Genomic DNA, 27,697 nt, shown 5'->3' on the forward strand with positions numbered 1-27,697 from the left:
TTCGCGTGCGGCTGACCTTTATGTGTGGTGGCTGGCAGAGCCGCTCCCCCTCAGTGCCAGCATGCGCTCCCCCCCCCCCCCCCACCTCCACCTGAGCTGTGATTATTATCACTGCTGATTACCAACCGTTTCAACGGGAGGGAAAGAATGCCCTCAGTCTCAAAGCTGCCAGGGTTTACTGCCACAGAGAGGAACTGCTTCTGTGTTGTAGTGTCTGTTTGTGCATGAAACCCTACAGAGCTTGGAAGAGAAACAAAACCACATGATTATATTACCTTCTGTCCACATTGCATGGAACACTATCAGTGCTCTGTGGTGAGAGTTTTCAATTTTTTAATCATTTTCATTGTTGGAAGCTGTTAGGCAATGTTAGATTTTTATTAGAATTGAATGGTTTGTATAAATTTCCTATTTTTGGCAACTGAGTTGTGTAATTTCAATAATCTCAGTAACATTCTTATTATTTATTTCCCATTTCAAGAGAAATTCTATTATTGTGTTGTCGTGGGTCTGTGCAATCCCCCAACTCTGAGATGCCAATTCTGAATATTACTTATGAAACCTTGGGTGAAGTTATGAATAGATAACTGTAAATATATTTAAAATGTAATTTGCAGGGAGGAATTCACAAAGGAATATACATGAATAAATATTGAAAATGGGGTTTTTGTTAGAAATACACTTCCCAATCCCTCCCTCCACATCTCCGTTGCTTTGTCCATTCAAACAAGAGGACAGGACTCACAGAGACATGTGTTTCTACCTTAGAGGTAGTCAAGGAGACTCCATAAATTCCACCTTGGCTAACTCTGTCAAAACAGGTTTTGATGCTGTAACTCATTGTCCAGTACTGTTACACAATTGTATCAGATACAGTTAAATCTACAGTGGAAGGGTTCAGTGACTTCAACTTTGGTCTTTTACAAACTTTTATTCAAATTTGTGTTACACAACTCCTACTTTGTCGCTATGGATATGACCCACCAAAGCCTCCCCTTCAAATCCATGCAACAGTAAATACAGCTATTACAGAGAGCACGATTAGGGCTCTTCATCTGCTGAGCAGTAGACCATCGACAGCAGAATTTTCTCATATGGAAAAAACCACTTCTGTAAAGAGGAGCTCCACACTCTGTGTTATCTGAGTGAGGATTCCAAAACATGCTTGAGGTCTGTGATCTGTGTTTTGTGTATGTGTGTATGTTTGTGCAGGCCTGCGTGTGTGTGTATATTCAAGTATGTGTCTTGTAGAAGAAGTAGGCAAAACTCAGATCTTCAAACTGAGGAGACCAGTTCAAAAAAAAAAAAAAACACTGTGAAGATGCAACACCATGGCAACAGAGAAAGGCCCCCACTGACTGACTGACTTGGTTTGAAGCCTGTGAAAGAGTGAGCTTTTTAAACAGCAGAGTAAAAAAATATGCCTATTATGTAACCTTTCGAGAGGATATGTTGAAAAACATTTTTCTTTCCTCCTCATATTTTTAAAAATATGATGGTTATTAGGCACTACACCTTAATTAGCTTATTAATGTTTTTTAATTGGAATAGATATGGATAATCTTATGAAATAATCCTCTCAGTGCTATAATGGCAAATAACACTCCTATGCATGCATATTACCAGTCCAGGAAGTTTAAAACTAGATAACAAGGAACTGAAGTGAGTTTAAACTGTGGCAGTCAGCTAACGAAATGTGTGAAAGAGGAAAAAACATAACAGAGGTATAATATTAAAGTACCCTTTCCTCAGTCATTAATTTCACTTGAGCGTTGCTCCATATACTGGCGCGTCACTGGGCCCTGGTGGCATTTTGCTCCTGAAATATAACCGCTGACTCGGCTACTCTGACTCTCTCTCAGGACACCCATGGCGAAGTCTCAGTAAACAGCACACATGCCCTGGTTTGGGAAGTTAGCTAACTGTGAAATCAAATTGCTGTGTTATTCCTTCTATTCATTCCTGTCAGTGGTTGAAATTGAATTGTAGGTCTCAGGGATAGATGCCAGAATAGATCTGGGATATTTATAGGATTCACACGGGCTACAACTGGAAACTGTGTCCATGTTAGGGCTACAGGAAAGGATCATTTTTGCTTAAATATTTCATATTCCATAAAGTGAACCTGATTTTATCAAATCCTAAAAAGTCCAGACACAGAATATACTGTACAGCTGTTTAATTCCCCAGCTTGATACCTCCGCACAGGGATGGCCCAGCGATATTGTACTCCTTATATACAGCAGGGTAATGAATGTTGAAATTCCAGGAATGGCGAAAGTGTGGAAAGAGAAATGAGTGGTTGTTATGACAAGACATTAAGCCTGGGTGTTTCTGTTATGACACAATGTCAAAATTTTTGTGTCATCAAACCACAGTGACATAACCACTCCCTCATCTTGATTAAAAGCTAGCAGCTTTAAGAAGGATATAGTAGGCAATAACATTGCAGCTAATTTCATTAAAATAAATGGGATTGTGTGTTGTTTGCTAATGCCTGTTTATTTATACATGTTGTTGTTAAATTTCATGACTTATATGGTGTTGTAATTGCTCCTCTATAATCACCAAGGTATTTCTCTGTCTGCCAACATTTTTTAATCTCCGTGCATTTATGCACATTTCACTGGCATTGTAAATTGATTGAGACCCCTAAGAGACAATAAATATTTAATAATAAACACAACTATAATTTCAGTACTGTCAGGACTGCGGCGTCTTAGCCAGTTGTTTTGTTTTCCCTGTCCATGTGCTTTTGTTTTTCCCTGTGCTCCAGCCCTGCCCTGCTCTCTGCCCTGTCGCCGCCCACCTGATTGCCTGACTGTCTTCACCTGCATCCCGTCTTCTCATCAGCCTTGCCCTATTTAAGTCCTGCTTGTCTTGTCTCATTGCTGGTTTGTCCCGGTTCACTGTGTCGTAACTCGCCGTTTGTCTTTATATCGTGTCTGCCTGCCGGTTCTGTTTTCTTGCCTGTTTTCCCAACTTCACTCCTCGTTCCTGCCCTGTGGTTTTGGTCACCGTGTCTGCTCTGGTTTTTTGACTCTGTCTGCCTTGACTTCGTTTCTGGATTGCCCTCTGGACTTAATAAACCTGTGTGCCCAGTTTTCTCTGTCTGCACTTGAGTCCCTGCCTGAGTTCTGACAAATACACAGAGTATCAATGTAGGCTTGACAATTTAAAGCAGTTAACATGATATCAGTGCAGGTTTTGTGCTTTACATGCAAATGGGAGGTAAAATAACACTAACACACACATGGTGTGAATATAACACATGGTGTGAAACAGTTTTTTTAGAGTTATATTTAACCCTGTAAGAGTTTATTTCATGCTGGCAAATTGTGCGCCTTGCTGTGAACAATTTTGCTGCGCACATGTTTGGTCATACCAAAGATATTAAAAATGGTACCCACTGCCACGCTGCATGGCACACAGCATGAAAGAGATGAATCGCTTTGGGGGGTGAACTTACACATTGACCTGCCGCATGCCACAGAAACTGAGGTGAGTTGTGTCATCCAGACCGGGGCTTTAAGATACTCGCTTTTTTTGTTTGCAGAGAGGGTGTGCAGTAGCCCCAGAGCAGCAGACCCTGATGGCACTGCCACCAGGATGTGTACGGTCACAGATGTGTCCATTTCACAGGTTATTAAGCGAAGAGAGGCTTGGCAGTCCTCCACCAGTTGTTCAGGCCCACCCCACAGCCCCCACACTTTGTCTCTATTGACTGAGCATATGAAAGAGGGCAACAGAGATTCATTAACAACAGAGTATGACGCAGATGATGGGGCTCTGTGCTGTTGTATGCTACTCCTACCACCCCTGTCAAAAAAAAAAAAAAGAATTATAAGGAGTGAGGATGTGTGTTTTTGAGCAGAGCTCTTCTGCTGTCCTCCTGGAGTAAGGTCATCATGTGCCACGGCATGGCTTTCACATGTTGTTATTACAGAGATCACAATTAATTCTTATTCATCTAATGTCGAGCACTCCGGCACCTAAAAAAAAACGCATCAGCACTAACACTGACCTCGAGAGAGAGGATGAATGATGAGGGCTCAGCGACAGTTTTGCGAATTAGCCATTGCAATAATCTGCAGCTGTGAAATTTCAGGGTGTGTGCTACATGCTCGGATTTAAAATTTGGAAATAGCACACCCCAACATGGATAAAACAAGCCTGCCTGCTCCTCTGCTCCCCCAGACCACAGTGGATGAGACCATTGTTAAGGACTTACTAGGAAAACCAGAGCAGCCAATGTTTGACAGTTATTGGAAATGCTGGATCTAGAGCTTTTCGATTCACATTAAGCTCCCCTTTCTTCCCTTCATGGAAACAGTTACCTGTAACGATAGAAACCAGTCTGCTGTGGGCAGAAAGCAATAACGAGTCCTCCACACCGCTCTCCCCTGCAGCACCGGGAGCAGAACAGCTCGTGAAAAAGGTGATGATTAAATCAGACGTACTCACCCAGTCCTAAACATGACACCCGCAGTCCTGATTTCCCAAGGTTTCTGTGGAGAAGAGAGAGTAAGGTTATTGAAAATATATATCAGGAAAAAAACCCAGGCTTGATCTTGAAAGTCAATACAGAATCGGATCAGCAGTGGCTGTTAACTACAAGGATATCGGTGAGCACAACCATGAAGCAAAAAATCAATTCCCTTGTAATTACAGCATTTAAGTTTCATTATTACATTTTTCATTCTCTGTTACAGAAATCAATTGCAATTTTGTGAACTTATAAGAATTTTTTTTTCTACGGCAAACATTCTCAAGCATTTCATTGCATATTACTCTGAAGAGGAGGAAAATTGACACAAATAGTTGCTTTTGTGTAAAGTCCTTAGGGATCCTCTTGAAAACAATGAAAAGGCATACAACTGACAAAGACAGGGATATCATCTGAAAAAGGCTGACACTGAATGTAAAAAAAAATCAAATTCTGAATAGTGCTACTTTTGGGGACTGAAACTGCTACACACCTACCTGCCTACCACCTACACCCAGATCTGCCCCAATCTGCCATAATCCTGATTGTTGCCTCCATATCACAAAAAGCATGAGCTGCTTTCTCTCAGGTGCATGAGAGACACTGTGCATATTGCAAACCCTTTCTCAGGTGGTGGAGGTGCTAGTTAAGCCCATTTTGCCTGTGACTTCTCAGTACCCCCCACATCTTTCTCTCTGTGTACTGGCACAGACTAGTTTACACAGTTGTGCATATATAGCTACTTATACAGCACTCACTTCCATGCCATGCCATGTTCACATTTCAAGATAACAAAACACAACCCATTCTGGGAAGAATGATAGTATGGCTGATAATAACAGCGTGATAGTCCTAGAATAGAATAGATAGATAGATAGAATATCGCTGGGTGTTATATTGTATGTGACAGTAATGTTTATTCCAAGTGGAACAGAAACAGTGCAGTTTCCTTTGTGGAACTGGTCTGTCCCCAGTGAGAGTTCACAGTGACATTTTATTACCTTCCCCCTTCTCTGAAAGTTCACAGTAAGTTTAAATTGGTGTCGGCTCATTCACAGATCCCGGTCATGCCATTCTGACGCTTCACTGCACGTGTCGGATAAAATACACGCTGCTCTTCAAATGTTCCATTTGACAGAATCAGGAAGCAAAGCAATTTATCTCTCAGAGAGTGGTGGGAGGGGAGGGGTGGGGGCGGAGAGAGAGAGAGTGAAAAGAAAATGAGAGATGTAGTTGCTGGTGTATCTGTGACACTAACTTCCTTCATCCCAGCAGGAAATGCCTTGAGTCTCAAACTGAGTGAAATCTCCAGTGATGTCACACTGGGATTGCCACATGGAGCTGTGTGTCTCATAAACGTCAGGCAATTAATCCAGGTAAGGTTTACCCCAGGTGAAAGAAAGCACAGGGGACTGAGGTGTGTGCGTGTTTAAATGGGCCATTGACTTGCCAATTATATCATTAATCATGTCATTAACTCTGTCTTTAAATGAGTGCACAGGAGAAAGACTCCTCCGCAGCTGACAAGCCTCTTCCTGGTTGTTGCAGGCATGTCCAAGCAAGTATTACAGAGCTCATTATGCACAGTAATTTCCTAATGATGGAATCAGGATCACAGCTGGATTAGTTTCCCTGAGTGACATGCTTTGCAATGTAAGCAAATTGTGTCTGTGTAATACTACACATTGTACACTACGCTACTATACGCTGAGTGTTGTTAGCCTGGTCTGACAATGTTGCTCATTTAATGTGAATGGATACACTCATGTTCTATTGTGCTGGAAGTCACTCTGTATAAGAGCGTCTGCTAAATGCATGTAATATAATGTAACATAATGTAATGTATGAGTGTGTTGCCATGTTTGTGTGCACTCGTGTGTGTGTGTGTGTGTGTACGCATGTACATGTATGTGTGTGTGCAGGTTGCATCCTTGGAATTGAACAGAGAAAGTACCAGCAGCTCCATGGTTCTGTGGCTCTGTCACCCACTCACCAGCCTCTCCCTCACTCTTTTTCTCAAGACAGCTTGCCTGTTTCTTGGCAACTTAGTGTCATGCAGTTCACCAATGCAGCATATGTGGCCTTCTTCAGACAACTGTTACAGCATTTTTCTTCATTTCTGTTGTAATGAATCATGTTGTTATGTACAGCTCAAGATATTAAATTGAATCACTATCCAAAGTTATGAAAAATTCAATTCAATAAAAATGTTTAAATTAAAAAAAAAATAAAACTGAGACAATACTGCTGTCACTATGGTGTGTTGCCCTTATATAACTGCTCCCGGGTAATGATTAGTCAACAGCATAACATAACCTGCAAGAACTGACATCTGTCAGTTTAACTCTTCCTCAAATCATCTATCCCCATCTCCCAGCTGAGTGGCACAAACACACAGTCATCCTTACATCATTGCTCTTGGTGTCACAGTCAACATACATCCACAGCTTCCACCCAGATCACAGACACCCTTTTCTATTGTAGAGCTGGAATCAACTTAGTTTAGGTTTCGGATGGTTTCCACTATCATTTTTTGTTCTACTGTATCATCTAAGCCCACCAGTACTACTGCCGCTGGCCTGCTTACAAGTGAGCTGTGGGAATAGTCAACAAGCAGCATTACTACATTGATTCTGTCTGTGTTGGTGCTAAAACTGATAAGATGAACAGAAAAGGGAGTCTGCTTTCATGGGAGGGACCTTATCTTCGGACTGCCGACAAAGTCTGTCCAATTGGATTGAATCAGCTCTGAAGGTGGGACTTGCAATGCAAATGCAGTGAAGCCATACCACAGCAGCCAGCCTGGGCTCCAGCTCTTCAGTGGAAAAGTGAACATGGATCGGTGAGATTAAAACCATTCCAGCAAACAGAATATGTAACTAGTCAACATAGAGACCTGAATTTACCCAGCCAGCCGATGTGAATAAACTTATATCCCTTTAAAAACTAACTCTTTAAATTAACAATCAAGTAATCCTCTGTTCCACTTCTCCTGCTTGTTTACAATTCTAGGGCCAAGCTTAATGTATCCACTACTTAGGCTTGAATAAGGACACAAGTGTTCCCTCTTTCAGATGTTACACACGATTGTGAGTCTGGCTGCTGAGTCCGGACTGAAATTACTGTGATGGCATTGTATAAAAAGAAAAATAAAAAGAAATGATGAAATTTGTTGCTGAAAAAGAGGGACAAAGCACATTACAGATAAATTCACCCCTTAAATCTGAGCCTTGGTTCTTCGACAGCTTACAAGAGTCTACTACCAAGGGGATACAAACACTTTTTTCCCATGCTGAAGCTTCCTGTTTTGTCACAAGCACTTTAAAACACTCACATCTGAAGGGTACCACAAGATATCAAGGCATCCATATAACTGCTTGGATCTTGAGAAGAGACAGAGATTTCCCCTGAGTAAACGGAAATTCAGACTGAAGGATGTCTCACCGTGCCTCTGAACTCATTCACAATGAAGCCCTTAAACATTCATTTCTGATGTGGATTTAATCTGAGAGGGAGAGATATCGATACTCTCACGCAATCTGTTGGTTTTACAGCTTTCTGAAAAGGCTGCGTCTCTTTTACTGTAAAAGGAGAGCATTTCCTTGCTTCATAACATCATGTCGAAAAGAAAGAAAGAAAGAAAATAGTGTGGTAATGAGTCTGTGGGAATGTGTGTACTTTTGGAATACATTAAAGAAATATTTTATTACCTAAGTATGTCTTATTTTCAAATGGTTATTAAACACACAGTAAGCAGTTATTAAATAGGTAATAAGATTTCCATTTAGGTTTTCCAATATACAATATTTGTATGGATTTTTATGGATTGCCAGGATTCACAGTACAATGGTACAACACCAATAAACAGTGAAATAACCAAACTGTAAAGTTTTGTGTGGAACACGAAGGTCTTTTTTCTTCTGTTTTCCTTACTACCTGTTCTGCAGAAATCTGGGAACAGAACTTTGAGAGTCTGGAGCATCAGAGTTATTTTGGAAAGTTTGTAGAATTGAGATTGCGGCGATAAGTCTGTGCTGAGTCAGGGAACCGTGCAGTGAAGAGTAATGATGAAACCGCACAGCCTACTTTACAGCCATTCAGCAGCTGGAGAGAAGAATTATCACCTCTATCTGCTGTCACAGTGCTAAAGTGACCAAGAAGATGCTTCGCCCAGGGGTAGTGATCACCTGTACCGGCAGAGAATACATCGCATGTGCCAGCACAGAATCATCACCTGCTTTAGCATGCAGTTATCACCGGCTCCATCACAGAATCATCACCTGCTTTAGCGTGCAGTTATCACCGGCTCCATCACAGAATCATCATCTGCAGCAGCAGAGAAATGTCATCTGTACCAGCTGATAATGTGCACATGCACAGTCCTAGCATTTTTATCAATGTTTAAAGGTAAGGTAGGGATTGGTGTTGGTCAGGTGGTGTACTGCAGTGATTGCTTATGCTTTAGACACATGTATAACATTATTGCTACATAGAAAAGCCTTCCCCCAATCCTGGCCACACACACACACACAAACACACACACACACACACACATACACACACAAACACACACACACACACACGCACAGCTTACAAAACACACAAACGAACAGCGATTACCAAACACACACACACACACACACTCACAGAAATTGGAATGAAGATAAGCTGTGTAGGAATTTTGCCACAAATCAGACTGGCGAAATAAATCTTGTAATTGATATTAAGATGGTCTCACTCATTTTTAAGCTCCAGGCAAAGTAATGTGCTATTGACTGCTTTATACAAACACACATTAAACTGCTCTCTGCTGAAAGCATCCATCACTCTACAATTTTCCGTTCATCACAGCAGTAATAGCTTATCCTAATGCCCCTGCAATCTTAAAGGCATTTTTCACTCGGTATTTCCCTAATGATCAATTCCGCAAATTAAGAGGCCTCCTTTGGAAATCATTGCAGGGTTTGCAAAAGCAGCTTTAAGGAAACCAATCTGACCACACATTTCAATTTTATAATGCTTTTTAAAGGTGACAAAGACCATGTCATTTTCATCATTACAAAAAAAAAGTCTTCCTTGAATTTTAATACCATTTTACATTCATTGGGCAAGGAATTGATCAGGAATATGATCAGGAATATTATGAGTCATTTATGTCTGAATTAAATTCAAAATGACTGAAATCAGATGTGGTTCAAAAACAACCACCTATCTGAACGCACTTGTAATTGTCCCTTAAGGCTTGACAAATCAGATTTATTTGTGGATTAGATCGTGGGTACAATTTTGCTGGCTTGGTCATAACAGGCTGTTCTCCCATTAGAATGGTCCCTTGATGCTACACAAATGAGGTCAAATCTTGGTGTAACTATTGGGGAGCCGCACCTGAGCCTCAGCTAAAGTAGGTTACGGTGTTAATCATTGTGTTTCCACGGGGACCACGATTGTGATGTGCAATGTTCTATTGTGTATGACATCTCTTTCTGGGAATGGCTACATTTGTTCTTCTTTCTCTCTCCCTCTCTCTCTCTCTGTTTATGTAGATCATAAATTCTAAATCCTAAACAAGATAAGCCAGGTGTTGTGTTGATGCTGACAGTAAGTGACTGGGGAATTTCTAACCCAAAAGGGCCCACAATGCTGTGGAGGCGGAGCCGCCTGCTGGGTTGTTGTGATGGTAACTTATCAGAGAGTGCAGAGAATGTAACTCTCTATACAGCTCTGTGGAAAGTTTTCAAACATCCTTGGTGTACCTGCTCCAAACCTTGTCCGAGGCCAGCACGGGTAGTTTAGTCTAACTCTACACAAACCATAATATTTGTAGGTTGTGCAACCTACAAGAGGAAATACTCTCTACACATACTAAGTATTACAACCAGTGATAACCCTTTCGAATGCTTCCAAAAAGATAGTTATTATTGCATAGACAGAAATTAAAAAAAAAAAAAACAAGGGATGAAGGGGAGAAGGGCATTAGTGTTAGCGTCCTTGTACACTTGGGGCAGTCTCTGTCTATGCTCACAGGATGGACGGAAGGACCCTGTCACATTCTATCAATGTCACCACCGGCCCCCCAGCCTGGGCTTCCCAGAGTAACCTTTCACATGGAGAGTGTGGCAAGCAGCACACTGACATTTCATGAAGTGAACTGCAACTGCAGGTAGACTGAACGATAACCTGAAATAACACTGTGTGAATATTATGTGTAGAATGTGCAGTGCAGTAGTACACCTTGTTGCGATGGGTATCATTTATAAATTTAAACTGATGATTGAACTCATGTGGAGCCCTGGAAATAATGAGCTGTGTGCATTTTGCCCATCATCTTCACATGGAAGATTCCATGTAATATTAAAAACTAATTAACTGAAGAGAAAAGGCATTATTTTCTCTCAAACTAAGCTTGGAATACATTAATATGAAATGTGTACTGTGTTCTTGTCAAAAGTGCAAATTAAATGTGTTGAAAAATGCACATTTTACAGCTCGGACTCATACAAATATCATGTAGTCAGTGGAGGAAATATCAATAAACGCATGCAAATTGATGAGACACGTATGAGTGTTAATTATGCAGTGTGGTGAGGCGGGTGTGTGGCTTCTGCTGCTGAGTTTCGGAGTAGCAGCGGTTGTTTCCCCTGCTGGCAGCAGCTGAACACAGGGCATGCAATTCGCCAGCAGTGAAGGTCGGACCTTGTTCTCTCTTGCTACTCCACGTAGCACATCCAGCTGTGGTCAGGGACAAGGGCATGTTTGCCCAGCCAGTTGGCCGTGAGTGTTCCTCATTAATGAATCCACTTCCCGTGTGAACAGGGTGTGTGAGGTGTTAGTATGGTGCCCCTCTCAGCCTAATACGCTAGCCCTCTGCAGAGCGTGCTGGTGAAGCAATCAGGGCTCATTTGTGTATGGTGAGATTGTAACACTAGGTCCAGTCCCCATGATTCAGGTAGTGCTGATGTGCATGAGTGGTTTGTATGGCCAGGTAGAAGCCAGAAGCCTCAGAAGCCATTACGGGTTGGTCCACTCCAGCTATATTGGTGCTGTGACTCAGATCGATACCATGGAAGCCAATCAGTCTGTAAAACTGTTAAAGGAGGGAGGGGAAGTGTACTGTGACACCGTTCATGAGTCAGGCTTTGCTCCAAGTCACTGACTTATCAGGACATTCTGTGAAAGACAAAGAAAACCACAATATAACAGAGGAGCTCTGGATGGAATCTAAACATGCCATTGCCTGAATCTTCACCACCTGTGGATTATGGAGCGAATTACTATTAACATTATTCATCCAGAGGTTTTCAATGGATGATGTTGCACCAAAGAACTCTATAAGAGTCTGGTCAGTTCTGTGTCACACATCACTGGCAGGAGCAACAAGGATTTCATCTGCGAAGAAAAAGAGAGAGAGAACACATCTTGCTTGAATGTATTTTTATTCCCTTGCTAGGTGAAATAAACCACCAGCTGTCGACAGCATAAGGGAGGAAAGTGCAACGATTAACAGAATGACAGGTTCCGATAGCTTAGGATCTTAACACCGCAAAGATTCAAATTAAAATTTAGCGAAAAGGAGAAGCGTCAGGCCTAAGTGACTGCCCTAGACGTGACCATTTATCATTGCAGGAGGCACACTGTAAATGTCATCTAATGCAAGCCATGAATAATGGTGACAAATGGCAGAGGCAGGGGGCTGTTTAACCTACTACACTCTAATGAGTTAGTTCACGACTAAGAGCTGGCAGCGCAGTTACCATGTACGGCTGTGAGACACAGGTACAGAAGAGCTGCCTGGGTAATTATCCCGAACTACTGAGACGCAAACAGTTAGAGCTGGCTGCACCAAGGCTCTGTGCTGCCAAGACATGAACAATCCCAGCCAACACAGAAGATTCCCACAGCGCTTGTGTGACAAAGGTGTGTGTTGGCTGGGGTTATGTGTGTGTGAGCTGGAGTCAGCTATGCATGCACTCTGCATTGCTGAGATATAGACAGGCCTGGCTGTGCATACACAGTACTTTGGTATATAGATAGAATGGCACCAGTACCAGAGGCAAGCTGTTAGGCGCACAATCAGTCTTACCCACGTGCAGAAAGTGTGACAAAGTGTATAAATACTGCTCTTCTCAACAAGAGAAATCTTGACAGATGTGTGTCTCTCAAGGTGAGAGAGAGAACTCATTTCTCCTTTTTCCCCGCTGCTGAGCTGAGGGCCATTTCAAATTGATTGACTTCCTTTCAGTTCTCGCCTATAATTTAAATTCTCGCTTCATTTCAATATCAGAATTCTGCAGCTAGTAAAGACCTATTGGGAGGCTAGCCATTGAATTGGAACCAGCTGCTCTGAAGCCAGGTGAATTCTTTTCACATCAGCCAGATTCAGAGCAAAGGCTCTGATTTTAACACTTTGCACTGCTGAGTCTTCTTCAGGTTGAGTTCCGTCTGTCCTTGCCATCGGTATGGTGACAGTTCTTTCGGAACTCTTTATGGATCTTCAGATCCCCTTCCCGCTCTTCAAATCTTTAACCACTCCTTAGAACTTCCCACGGGAAGCAGGAGGGTCCTCTTCATTGAGACATAACTGAACCCCTGTAGCTCAGTTTAGCGGAATGCAATTACTTGGATAGGAACTGTCACTTGGAGACCTCGAAAGTGGAGGCATCATTATTTCCATGGTATCTACTTCAATGGAGACGCACACATTGCTTACCATAATGAACATCATTCACAGTGACAGAGCAAAACATTTCCCAGCAGTGTGTCTCTACCTCTGAGCCTCCTGGACACAGGAAGCACAATTACACAGGATGTATTTCAGTAAAAGTCTGCAAAGAGAAAATAATGACAGAGAGGGAGTCCCAAAAGAGCTCTCAACCGCTTTCTTTTTACCAGTGAACTTGTGTCAGTAGTTGCAAAAGGCTTTTATATGTTACCCTTTCAACAGTGATGACAAAAACAAGAAAAGATCAGGTAGAAGGCTTGGTATTCACACAAAGGCAACGCTCTCTCAAATCATCATTTGTACAGGAGTTCTATGTTGTCTATCCAGAACTCTAGATGGAGCAAAAGATCTATAATCCATAATAAGGCTGTGGTCACAAAGCCCCCTGAAATAACCCCACAATGAGGCTACACTCATGAAGACCTCTGCAGCCACTCCATGATGAAAAAGAGCTGTTTGTGTTGGAATGAAAGACATGTATATGTACCAAAATGGCATGAGATCAGATTGATATTCTAACCTGTATATAAAAAGTCATATGCATATGCAAGTCCAGTCTCCAGAGGCTAATGACATTGCCATGTTGTAAAGTTGAGCAAAGTATGGACAGAAGTAATTTTACAAGTTATGGAAGAGATAATCCATCAGAGTAAAAAATTCATTTTTTCATGGCTCATTTCCTTACAGTTTTAAAGTGTGATGTTCACAAATTGCATAAGGATCTATTCCTTCTATGATTAAATTCATCTGATTCCCATTTTTCTGTGCAGCCATAGAGAGAAACTGAGAAATCAAATCTCAGAGTTGATGTGAAGCTGTAATTGTTTTGACTTTGGAGAGGAAATTGAAAGAAATATGATTACTTTTGACTGAATTTTTTTTGGTATGTCACATTCTATATGCAACACCACATTCTCTTTCTCTCTCTCTCTCTCTGCACACACAAACACAAACACACACACACACACACACACACACACACACACACACACACACACACACACACGCACGCACACACATGAAGGAGAGCCTTCACCACCTCTCCCTTGAACCTAACTATAAATGGTTAATCGTGTGTTAATTGTGTGCACTGGTGTTAATTTGTAAGGGACCAAGCTTATTGGCTAACAAGCCACATCTCACTAATTGAAGGTGTATTGTAATACAGGTGTGGCTCACTTTGTCCCTGTTGGTGCTGTGCATAGGCTGGTTTCTTTGTTTGGATTTTAAAATAAATTATTGGTTTTTAACCTTTTGTTTTTGGCTCATCTATGAGGAAAGTGGCGGCCAGCTTCTCTACACACACACACATACACACACACACACACACACACTGAATACATAAGCCCTCAAATTGACCCTGCTCTAATATACAAGTTTCAATATGTTAGCACGACAAGAAAAAGTATGCTGCTACAGACAGTCGTTAGGGGAACAATTTGGCTAAGAGTCAAATAAACTATATACACTCAAATATTTAAGTAACAGAGATCTGATGTGATAGGAAAAACAGAACAATGACCCAGAAGACCTTATTAACAAGATCCTCATGCAATTCATACATTTTTACACAAGGCTCTGAGCCAGTGTCAGAACCACATTATCTTAAATTACCCTCACTTGCTCAATAGTGTTGACCAGACTGGACCCCAACCATAACACTTAATCAGCATGTCTATGACCAGATTTTTGGATCATTTGCATTGTAATGATAGCTCTGATACTCTGATGTAATGACTTGTGAATAAGACTGCTCATAATGTGATTCTACTGACTGTTTCATGCTTAATCATTTTAAGTGCGTGGTCTGAATTTACACTTCTGTCCACAGAGTGTATACTTGCAAAGTCACCCTCAATAAATGGTCACTGCTGCATGGCTACATAATAATAATAATAACTAATTTGCTTTTTATTTACTGATCTGTTTGCATTAACTCCGCAATTTTTTCCTGAGTTCCAGCCTATGTCCCCATCACTTCCCATATTAAACCATGGGGGCGAAAGCCTCCACGGTCAGCATGGTTAATTTGCAGGCCCATAAAAATCTATTTCAAAATTAATAGCGTTCTGTGGCCAGAGCCAGAATTGATTTTCCTCCTTTGTTAGAGGAGCCTTTAAGATCCCAGTCATTTTAAACAAGATGACTCTAACTCCGGGCCTTCTGCAGGATAATTAGGTATTCCAGAGCACAATGTGTGCCTCTTAAACGCATGATTGATGACCTAAAGCCATATAGTAGATGTTTTGCATGGCTTTTACTGCAGCCAAATCCCCAGCAGTGAGGAAGGGCCATGAGTCATTCTTCCTAAGCTGTTGAAGTTGGCAGAACTTTCAACAAAGGTGTATACTCTATTGAGCTGTTGGGTATTGGGCTTAGAGTACATACTGCAGCTCAAATTCAGGCCACAAGAATTTCACCGATATTCTCTAATTTAAGGCGAAATCAATAAGCTATACATGTTGGTTTAAACGTAATGTTATGCCCTTCTGTGTTACAACACTAGTTCTACTAAAGAGTAACATTTTCTGATGTGGCTGGTTTGCCGGATCATCACAATAATGCATACTCCTCCCATCAAGCACTATTTGAAGCACTATTATAAAAGTGTGACCACATTGCTAAAACATGAGAGCAATATTATGGGGATTTTGTTTGATAGGCATTATAGTTTTGACCCCAGGAGTCAAATGCAACACAATAAAATAGATCTATTTGGCACATTGAATCACAAACAAGTACAAGAACAATCTTGTTCATGAGAGTCATTACATTTACTCTGTATAGCAAAAAAAGCACCTAAGCCAGACAGACTGAAACAATTACACAACATCTCTTTTTGTGAGCACGGAAAAAGCAAAAGAATGAAAAAATATCAGATTAAAACAATCCAGTAATACCCCCAAACCCCCAATTATGTAAACTAATCTCATGTAAGCAGACATCATCTGATGGGATTGCTGATTTACAGGCCTCTAGATATAAAGAGACAACAGCACTGTAATACAGTCCAAGGAATGTTCTCTTATTATATCTGTGTAATCTCGCCATTACAGAATGTGGTCGTTAACATGAAAGAGTGATTCCTAAAATGGAAAAGGCCCATATTTCATTGATAGTCATTAAAAAGAGGTTTGCTGCTATCTGGAGAGAACATATGACTATGACAATAGATATCAAGTAAACACAAATAAAAAGTGGCGATTTACACAAATGCAACCATTTTTTTGTCAAACAAATCAAACAGAAACTACATTTATTATTGGGTCCTTGAAAAACAAGAGTTGACATGAAGCAAGATCTTCACATATTCCCTTCTCGTCTGAAACAATTACCCAGCTGTTTGAGAGAAGAATGAGTGATAGCTGCCAGAAAGCATTTGCAGTTTCTAACCTTGGGGATAACTCAGGTCATTTTGGGAAAGGGTTTTGGGGATTCATCTAGAAGATTAATTAGTCAAACAGCATACTTAATGAGTACAGGCAACTGATTACATGACCTGTTTGATTAAAAGGTACAGAGAGTGGAAGAGAGGATAGCAGAGACATGACAGAGGAGAGCAGAGGAAAGAAGAAGAGAGTGGAAGAGAGGAGAGAGAACAGAGAAACAGAAAGGAGAGCATGGGCGAAGCAAGCAGTGTCATGTGGCAAAGGCTGTCCTTGACCGAAGCAGTGAAGAGCTCTGATGGTTTTGGAGGAGGGAAGATGGGGGGAGTTACATGAAAGACGAATCTTTGGGGATTTTCTTTGTGAACATGAAAGGAGTCACTCACAGGAGCTGTGTCTGAGGCTGCGTCTGAGACTCTCGCACCAGTGAGCCCGCATCTACTGCAATGAAACATCAAATCCCAAGGAAAAACTTGGTAGTGTGCCTCCAAAAGTCTGGGTCAAGATCAAATATTGCCAAAGAGGCATAATGTATAAAATCTCTCACTTGTGTCCACAATCTCCAAACCCATAATTTTGCTCTGCACTGAGAGGTGAGCCTGAATACCCCTGGGGGGGTCCTACAGGAGCATGAGGAAAGATCAGCTATACATACCTTTTTTTCAAAACTTGTCTACAGTGGCACCCTACTGCAAAGTGTTATGGATGTGAAATGCACAAAAAGTGTGTGACCAGAGCAATTACTTGACAGAAGCATTGCATTAATTAGATTGTCTTGTCGTATGAAAGTAAAATTTTGATCAAAAACTGGTAATTTTATATCTATAAATCAAATCCTCTGAAAGAAGCAATGCTCTAATGTACTTCAGTACCAGTGACTTCAGTGGAACACATAACCATGACAGTTTTAAGGTGTGCTGTGAGCTGTGACTGTAGTCTTCTTTTGCTTCAAGCGGTGACATCTCCTCCTTTAGTGAATAAAAAAAAGTACATAGAACCAAATGGTTGGAAGGCATGTTTTAATGGGTCAGGCTTGAATCAAGTCAAATTATGCCTTGTTTGTGTAGGGCCCATGAAACCTGGTCCATGGCAGGGTTTACATAGCTGCTACTTGGGTGTTTCAGTTGAGAGTATCCACTGTGTTTTAACTTAATGTGTAAAATGTGGCAATTTATTGCAAATCAGACTGAAAAAAAACATTTCTCACTGACTGTAAATGGGGACTTGAAGATAGATTGGTCCATTATAGATTAAAATACTCTCCCTCCCACTAACTGTAATATTCCCTTGCTCAATATTTTTTGCATCATTGTTGCAAGTAATTCAAGCACTTATCTAATTTTGGTTTTAGCAGAACATTTATGTTTCAAAACAGCAATAACACATGTAAGACAATAACACATAAAATGAATGAAAAACAGAGATGGAGAATGAAGTTTTGTGGCCTGTCTGTGGACATATATGGTACCCTAGTCCCGAACATGTTTGAGTAACACTGCACAAAACGTTTGATGATGAGATATGGATGAACACACAGTCCTAGCCAGTTCCTACTATGTGATAAGCATTACAAAGAGGGACGACATAGCATTTTCACATCATAACCGCTACACCCAAACACTTAACTGGTTAGTTAACACTTGGCCTAGCTTGAAGGTAAAAGCTGTTGCTTACAGAGTGTTGCCCCACACCCCTTCAAAGTAAATCCTCTAGAATCTTAATTTAACAAAATGTCCTTTACTGTGACAACCAAATTGATCATTTCTCCTTAGTGCCTTCAAGCTGAATGTTTTGTCAGCTGGTCATTAAATCTACAGACACAGGCAGCAGTTCTCCAGAGACCATATGACTGACTTGTGCATGAAACACAAGCAGCTTCAACAGACTAATGAGTAGGAGAGAAACTGCAGTGTGGAATTTGCTCAAGTTGCTTAAAATCCTGGCAGAGTCCCATGGTTCTGATGGACAAGGGACAAATTCAGACAAATTTAGCCCTTACGGCAGGATTTGCTGACTTGTTATTCAAAGCATCATTAACTGCAGTACATTAGAGTGAGAATCAGCAGAATTGTCTCTCACGATTCCAGATTGTAAAGGCCACACTCAAACTACCCACAGGTGTCTGTGTTACAGCACTCTGAAGTTTTCACAGTGGGTCAGGTTCCTTGGCTATGCAGCACAATTTTGCTGCATGGCTAAACTCTGGCCACATTCCCCAAAGTGGGCGGCATGCCCATCTCTTTCAGTTATGTGTGCAGCTGAAACCGCAGTGAAAGGCGGCCAGGTGTGCCCTCTCTTTAGCGCAGTGTAGGATAGACGTGTGAACTCTCTTTGGCACAGAGTAGGATCAGGAGTTCATACACTCGTTAGCACAGTGTAGGAGAAGCATACGCACCCTCTTTTGCACAGTGAAGGACTGACATATGCGCACTTTAGAGCAGTGTAGGATCAGACATGCATACTTTGTTTTGTGCAAAGCACATTTCTTTTATTTGTAAAACCACTGAACAGTGCACTGTGCTGATAAGAATTCCATCCATTCAGGTAATTGATACTTACATGTGGAATTTCAGATGAATGCATAAAATGGATGTTTATGTTTTCAGCAGTACTTTCTGTTATTTAGTTAAGAAATATCCTCAATTAAAATCTTCACACTTAAAATTACATTTACTGTGACAAAACATAAAATTAGTATATACTGTTAAATACTCAGATGCATTTCTTTGGTTTGTTTGTAAGACTATAGACTCAGGAAGGCAACATTCTTCAACCGTGGAAAGGATCCTTTTCCTGTTATTTTGACTGGCATACAGGCACTTAGCTAAACAACAAAGATTTTCCTAAAAAAATTAATGTGCTTTGGAGATTAGCATAAGATTAGAGATCCACTGTATTCAAATTCTGAACTTCTGTTTTCAGTTATTGTGCAACATTGCACTCAGCTGGGTATCATACTTTATTTTGTGAGTGAGTCCAAAACGATTATTACAAATGGATTACTTAATTCACATAAGCGGACTATTAAATTGCAATGAATGAGTGATGGTTCCAGTCGTGCATCACCATCTGCATTTGATTATAAGAGTAAATCTTATAAATGGAGTGCATTGTATCTGCTGAATTATAAAATTATAAGAGAACACAACAAATAAAATGTATCCAACCTAAACCTCCATAATGAAGCCAGAGCATTTTTAATGAGCTAAACATGAACCAAAAAGCTGAAAATATCAACAAAGAATGGTGACAGATAACAGCACAGATAAGGCTGTGTGCCATAATGAAAATAGTTATAGCTTCACAAAATGCTTTTCACATGAGAAAGAGAAACTGTGGAACACACGTTTTGACAGTTTGTTCAAAAAGTGGGAATTATAATAATAATAATAATTGTGTATTGTGATATTGTGACTGAATCTAATGGAGTTACAATTTTGTGGGGTATGCCAATTCATACTGAACAAGAGATAAGTATGAACAGACCAGACATTGTTCAAAATGAACAATCAAAATGAACAGTGAAAGAAAGTGTACATTAATTGATGTAGCTGTACCATCAGAACAAAACACATCTGTCAAGCTAACTGAGAAACTATCCAAGTACAAGGATCTTGAGATTGAAATCAAAAGCATGTGGGGAATGTCCACAGAGATTATACCGGTGGTTATAGGAGCTCTCTAGGACTCGTAAAAAGGCTTGGAAAAATTTACCAATAGGATTCCAAGCAGCATCAACATCCAAGAAGTACAGAAGATAACCCTCCTAGGAACAGCATACTTTTTGCAGAGAGTGCTCTCCATTACATGAAAAACAATCTATCCTATAGCACCCAAGGGCCATTCTTTGGACCTGGTTCTATAGATGCATTACTCAATGCAAGAAGGAAAATAATAATAATAATTCAATACATTTTTACCAGGACTGAATCACAGGAACTTATTGGCTTCTAGAAGTAGACTTTAATGTCATCTTCAGGACAATATAAACAACTGTTAGTTTTAGAAAAGACAACTTGCTCCCAGCAGGAAAGGAATAGGAAACCATGGGGATTCTGCTGCTGATTTTAAGATATAAGGAACAATTTTCATAACTCTGAGGTAATTAAACCCTTTGCCTCTTAATGTCTTAAGAATAGAGCGGTACTTGATTTGGGAATGCATTGCAATTCAAAATCTCACATGATGATATCATCTACTCACCCACCATAAAGGTACCCCTTGTTTTACCTTATACAAAGCAAAAGAATGCTGCTTTTAGCTTTTCACAATGACCGGAGGAGTGGCACTACTTCAGCAGTACAGTACACTACTGGTGGTGCTGGAAGACAGCGTTGGCATGGACACCACTTGGTAAGATGGGGTTGAAGGAAGGGAATTCGTTCCAAGTGACTGTGGAGGATGTACTGTTTGTCACTGATAGGCCACCATCCAAGGAAACTGCGGAAGGTGCACGGGGTATCAGAGGAAACTCATCACTGGAACACGCGGGGGAGGCGCGAGACTACGCCGACCACACTGTTTACACAATGAAGCCAATCTGGCGAACGGCAGGAGCCAATGTCACACGCGCTCCCCTCGGCAACAGCCCGCCTCGCAGGTTTGGCCCTAATCCACGGCACGTCTGTCGGCCGTGGACAACGCCAGCGTGAATCATTTTGTCTAGCAATTGTTAAATGTTAAAGATGTAGTCAACCATATTCCATGTATTATTTACAATATCACCATTATTGAAACAGATGATGTTGTGCCGTGCTCCTGTGAATACGCCCGTGCCGCACAAAAACATTTGTATATCAGGGATATTGTGTACACGTGAGACACTGCCAGGAACAACAACGTTAATTATTCATGAACATTAATGCAACAATAAAGCTGCCGCACTCATTAGAGAAATAAAGAAAACTTTTCCACCCATTCAGCATTCCCTGCTCTCATGTGGGACTGTAATTAAAGTACTACTCACCGCTGAGCCTCCCGATCTTTAAATGGCGGTTAAAGGGCTTGTGCTTTGTTGGATAAAAGTCCGATTTGCTCTGATTTTGCTCCCAGAAGGTAATAAATCAGACATTCAAAAAACGCTTACAAAGGAGTACTGTAAATGAGACCATGAGCAGCTGACACAAGAACACTGGTAAGCATTATTTGCCCAATCATAGCTGGTGTTGAGAAGAGCAGCTCCGGTTTATCATTGAAGAGTGGTTGAAAAAAAGTAGAAAGTTAACATTTTTTCCACATTAAAAACAAGCTTGCTATTTGTGTCTTGTTTATGCCTGTACTTCACCATGAGACATCTTGTGTTACAGCCCTCCCACAGCACCCAGCTACAGACACTCCCCCTGTGCCCCCCACCACTGACAACAATAAAAAAACAACCCTGAGCTCTGTGATTAGAAACAATGAAGGATAATTACAGGCTGTGAAAGCACGCCTTCCTCTTGACAAGGCAAAGAAGTGGCCAGCTTAAATAAGCTGCAATTTTATGGAAATTTTATAAAGGAGTTAGGAACAAGCTGCAAATGGAACACCCATTATCCCAAACTCCAACAGTGGACAGGCTGTGAGGGTCCCATCACTCATTTTATGAAAATAAATGGCACTGTACTAGGTATTATAGTCACAAAACAATTATCACCCCATGATTTTCACATTCAGCACCACAAACTATGAAAATACACCCCAGCACTCAGCACTTTACTGTGACCTTTTGTTGCATGTTTATACTTCAAAGTTCAAAACTTCGGGTTTTGCAATGTATATGTATATGCTTACATGAGAGCTCTCACAAAAAAAATATGTATGTACTGTCTATATATGCAAATGGGAATAAACTTTAACTTAACATTTCCTGGGGGGAGGGGGGGGGGGCAGAATAGTGGTGTTGACAGCAAGTTATTTACTGTGTTTCTTTTGTTATTGTGTTTATACTTATATATGAGTAAGTGCCTGTGAAGCATATTTGAATTTTAATTTTTAAGGAGAGAAGGGGGTTGAGATATCAGTTCTGGAATTGGAAGTGTCATTCTGCATTCTTGGTCAACTGCTTTGCGCTGTTGTTTGATGAACTGACAATAACACTCCTTAGTCTTTCATCTCCTGACTGCTAATCTACTGCCTCTGCACATTATTGACTCTGGATGAGTGTGTTTGGAGCTATTGCACAGTATAATAGACAAGAATGCTGTTAGATTGGATATAGTGGTGCCTCAGAAATACTTTGCTGTCAACAGTAGCATGAGCAAATTGTAATGATCTACTGGCCAACCAGTTCAGTCAGGAAAAGACACAATCAGTATATCAATTCACTTTAATTAACTAGAACTGGTGGAGTAACAAGAACTCCACTCAATGTGGAAAGAGAGAGAGAGAGAGAGAGAGAGAGAGAAGAAGGAAGAGAGAGTGAGAGAAAAGCCAAGTTTGAGTTTAGGAAGCAAGCAGAGGATTTTTGGTTTGCTGTGGTTTTTGAGTGCTGTCATAGCCAGAATAAAATAATAAAAGTGGGTGGTCTATGAACGAAGCTACTTTTGGTGCAAACATCTAAAACACACGTGTGTGCCCTGTTCATACAGGATGTCATACTGAAGCTTTGAACTGCACATTGAAATAATGCATTCAGTCTGGGCATTCCATATCTATGGTTGGAAATCACACTGTCCATTCTGACTGTGCCTGTTGTGAAGACCCTGGCCCAATCTCTGTCTTTAATGAGAACACCCCTCCCCCCACCAGACAGATCATGCTCTTGACAGGAGTGCGACTTGCTTATTTTCAAGGACTGTAATTCGCATTTCCGTGGCAACTGCGAATTAACTCAGCTTCTGTCTCAGTGAATCTGTAAGCTCACCTCTGCGTTGTATTGAGCAGTGCATGCATGTGCATCTTCAGTACATCACCCTTGAGAGGGCATGCATTCAGGCAGTGACTGCAAAGCTGCATTATATCCCTTTTCCTTTTACAAGCACTTCTTAGTTTTATTGTGAGTTCGTTAGCTTATTTATTGTGTGCATCAGACTGTATTTTTAGAAAAGTATCTGGGCCTTCAGATTGAACTAAAGAAGGCTTCTTCCCTGTTTGTGCATGAGTAGATTTATTTTAAGGTTCAGTTACAAAGCCACTGTAAAGTTGGATCAGCTCTTGCATACTCTGTGCACAGAGATTTAAATAAAACATGGGAAATTACCTCATTCATTCACTAAAGTGTTGCTACCCAACAAGGCATGCCTAATCCACTGAAAGCTAAAAGCATGTTAGGGGTGGAGAAACAGAAGAACATAAGAGGTATAGATAAGAGGAAGATAAGAGGGTTCATTTTTATTATTATTACTACTATTATGATTACTATTACTAGTATTACTACTACTACTACTACTACTAATACTACTACTACTACTAATAATAATAAATATTAGCATATTGCACTACTACCACACATATAAAGCTTAATAATTACTATAGAGCAATACACCTGCATCATGCACTTTATTCAACCTAGCCATTTACAAGTGATATGTCTGGCTGTTCTGTTTTCTTCTGTTTGTTTTGACCATCAGTGCAGAGAGGAAATTTATATTTACACTGACAGTGAGAGAAGGGTGGAATGCACAAGCATCTGTTTACTCAAAATCAATATCTCACATGTCAGGGATTTTGACAACCCCCACTTCATCCCGCCAATCTGAGCATTAGTAATTCAGATGATTCCTCATTTGTCAACTCAACTGATGGCTCACGCCCTCCTGTCCATCTGGTTGACAGGGAGTCACTGATATCATGAAAGAGTTCAAGGCCGGACACAAGGGAAGAAAGGACAGGGCTTGGAATGCCAGCATTGGAATGCCAACCTTGACAAAGTTCAGGGTGCTCATTCATACAGCATTCTGGAATCTCTCACAGAGCACTATTATCTGATACAACAGTGTTCTCTGTCTACAAACTCTACTTGTATTAGTATGATCTACACATACATCCCTTTGCATTGTTTTTTATATTTACTATTTTAGATAAAATGGCAGGTGCACAGCAGACCTTGCAACTAATTTACAATTGCTATTTGTTCCTGTGCTTATATATGGCATACTTTTGATGCAAGGATTATGACAGGATGTCAGTGACTGCCCTGGCTTCCAAACCAGTCCCCTGTTACGAAAGCTGAAATGGGATTTTGATTGGTATCTGATTGACTGGTAACACTTTTATGTCATAGGGATCCAGCTATACTGGCAACATGGGGGCTTGGGATGGACAGGACAATAGGGGCTTCAAATAGAAACGAAGATAAGACCCGTGGTTCCTGCGCACAGCTTGGCCTGTAGTTTCAAAGGTCCTGGGAAAGGAATCTTCACTCCCTGTCTGCCAGCAAGATGCTTTACTCAGACTGAGTGCCTACTCCTCTGAGGAGAGTTTCAGGTCATCACTAAGAAGGAAAATCTAACGTCATGTGCACAGAAAGAGTGGATGCTAAAGAAGAAAGATGGGTAGGAGTGTAAAAAACATTTTCTATTCCTCTACAATACTAAAAGCCACATTTGGTCTACTGTATCACTATATCCTCTACCTCTTGTAAGGTCCATGAAAGCCTGATTGCACAGTTACGGTTTGTAAATCTGGCATGTTGCACAGGGGCTGTGGGTGGGTAAATATTATCGCCATGCACAGTTCCTGTAATACTCATGTGTTATGAGCCATCAGTCTTAATAACAACAGCACTTTTATTTCAACGCTTAGCCACACATGATAGCACAGCATTCCCTATAGGACAGTTTGGTAAAGTACTGCCTTTCGCATCATCAGCAGACCAGGGGATGGTGCTTCATGTGTGTGTGTGGGTATGTATGTGTGTGTGTTTGTGGGGAGGGGGGGGCTGGAAACAGGGGTGGAGGATTGGTCTGGTGAAAAAGCTCTCCCTGAGGGGCCACACTTTGAGTGAATGTTCTGCATCGCAGTGGGAGAGACAGAAAGAGAAAAAAATAAAATAAACAACACAAGAGTATCTTAAAAGCAGTGGAGGCAATAAAATAATGCCATTCTTATGAAAAATACACTTATATACATTATATTTAAATTTTTGCGTGAAATATTTGTTTGTATATTCAGTAGGAGTAGCTGTCACATAGGCTTTTTAAACTCCTTTACTTGATTAGCAGATGCAGACGCAACATTGCCAGCCGAGGGGAGGGCTGGTGATGAAGTGAGGGGAAGGAAAGAGCCAATAAAGTATGTGAATGTGACGAATGAAAAATAATCCAGGGGGAGGGGACACGGGGACAGGACAGTAGATGGATGAGGAGGCAAGAAGCGCGAAGGGAGTTGTAACAAAGCAGAGAGATAGGCCTGACAGAGCACAAAAGGACTGACAGCCTTTGATTCATTTTTCATGCCGCTGCTGATGAGCCAGAAACTCTGGGGAATTGACAGAATGTTTACCCATGAGCGACGCTCCCAGTGCCCACAGCACCATCCTGGCACTTTCGATTAAAACCAACAATGACACAAACCGCTTCAGATCCTTCGTTCATCAGCGTTTTCGTCTTTATCCAAAGCAGGGGCACAGAAAAACGGTACACAAGCCAAAGTTAAGGCCATAATAATAACACCAGTTATGTTGTACAGAGGGCTCTGAGTGAATTAGGGGCAAATGTGAGGCACGCTGTGTGATGATTTATGAATATAACTGAGCCCTTCACCCAAGGACACTCCTCACAGTTTCATAGGAGCAAATAGACCCTATTTTGATCACCAGGGACACAACAGCATAGAGGGAACCAAAGGAGCAAGAACAGAAGTTTGGCCCAAAACCCCCAAGACAGCCGCAGTAATGACTGTCCACCACAGTCATAGTGAGGTTCTGGTTTATTCGGTTTTATGTAACACCGAAGATGGAGCAATAGTGAACTGGACTTGTAGCTTAAAGGTTTGTGGGTTCTCACATGAGGCATTGTTGTTGCACCCTTGAATACTGTGTTCAACCTGAAGCATTGCTTCAGTCTATACCCAACTGTATAAATAAATAGTATGTAAATGTGGGTTATATAAACTGCTTTGGATAAGGGCATTGATTAAGGAAATAAGACATAGAATATCCTCACACTCTACATATCAGCTACAGTGGAACTCATTGTCTCCACTAGGGGGCAAGCACCAGGTCTCAGGTCCCATTCTACCAACAGGAAGCAGAATCATAGGGGGGTCACCATTATTGTCTCCAATGGACACAACAGCAATGCAGATCATGTGTGTTTAAAGGAGAAAGCAGAGAGATGCTGATTATTTCACATGTTGTCATGGAAACAGGAAGAGAAACTGCAAAGGTTGGCACAGACCTCAGAACGGTTTGGCTGGGAGACGACCAGACCAGGTAGTCCTCATTATATGGCAGCCTTTTTGTGTTACTGTTTGTTTTTTGTCCACATTACAAATTGTTTGAAAGTGTTGAACCGTCAGCTGTGCACTTAGAGCAGCTTCAAACACTCCTTCTTCTCTCCTCCTCTCTTTCCCTGACCATTGCTGTTATGACAGCAGTTGAGTCTGTCGCCGCAATGAGGCACTGTAAGAGATCTCACACACACCAGCCCTAACATCTAACATTGCAGAGCATTGATGCTAGCATATCCCATCAGTGCTTCATGCAGTGATGATTATATGTGTAGGATCATGTTGTAGTGGTCAGACTTGCATAGTGTCAAAACTTAATAATGCTTTGTTACTTTGCATAATGTTAAAGCCTTGTAGTACCTCTGCACATTGCGTAGTACATAGGCCTTGTTAGGTGCTTTGTGTTTGTGCTTTAAGTAGCACTTTTCTTAGCTTAATGGTCCTTGTGTATTATCAACGCCTCAGTGTGCAGTTTTAACGTAACCTCAGTGCTTTCTGTATAATCGATGTTTGTTAATTGTTGGCACTTTTTGCCTATGCTACCCTCAGTGCCTTGCACTACTCTGGGAAGCATTAGTGGCCAGGTGCTTTATACAATACCTACAAAACTTAGTGCAGCATTAAGGCTTTTGTGTGCAATGTCTTAAATGCTTTGTGTAACATTACAGAATTCTACGCGCTGTGTCTAAGATGCTTTGTACGGCTCCTTGCCATGCTGTAATACAAGGTTGCTGG

The 27,697-nt window shown here is 41.1% G+C and overlaps 1 protein-coding gene across 1 annotated transcript in view; it reads right to left on the reverse strand.

The window, feature by feature from the left end:
- kcnab1a (potassium voltage-gated channel, shaker-related subfamily, beta member 1 a) overlaps nt 1–27,697 on the reverse strand; it is a 61,008-nt gene that overhangs the window by 27,794 nt on the left and 5,517 nt on the right. The window contains exon 2 of the mRNA XM_036536462.1: nt 4,465–4,508. Coding sequence (XP_036392355.1) covers nt 4,465–4,508 — 44 coding nt within the window. The remainder of the gene's footprint in view (nt 1–4,464; nt 4,509–27,697) is intronic.

This window comes from Megalops cyprinoides, chromosome 9 (assembly GCF_013368585.1).
Source record: "Megalops cyprinoides isolate fMegCyp1 chromosome 9, fMegCyp1.pri, whole genome shotgun sequence".
Classification (NCBI taxonomy): Eukaryota; Metazoa; Chordata; class Actinopteri; order Elopiformes; family Megalopidae; genus Megalops; species Megalops cyprinoides.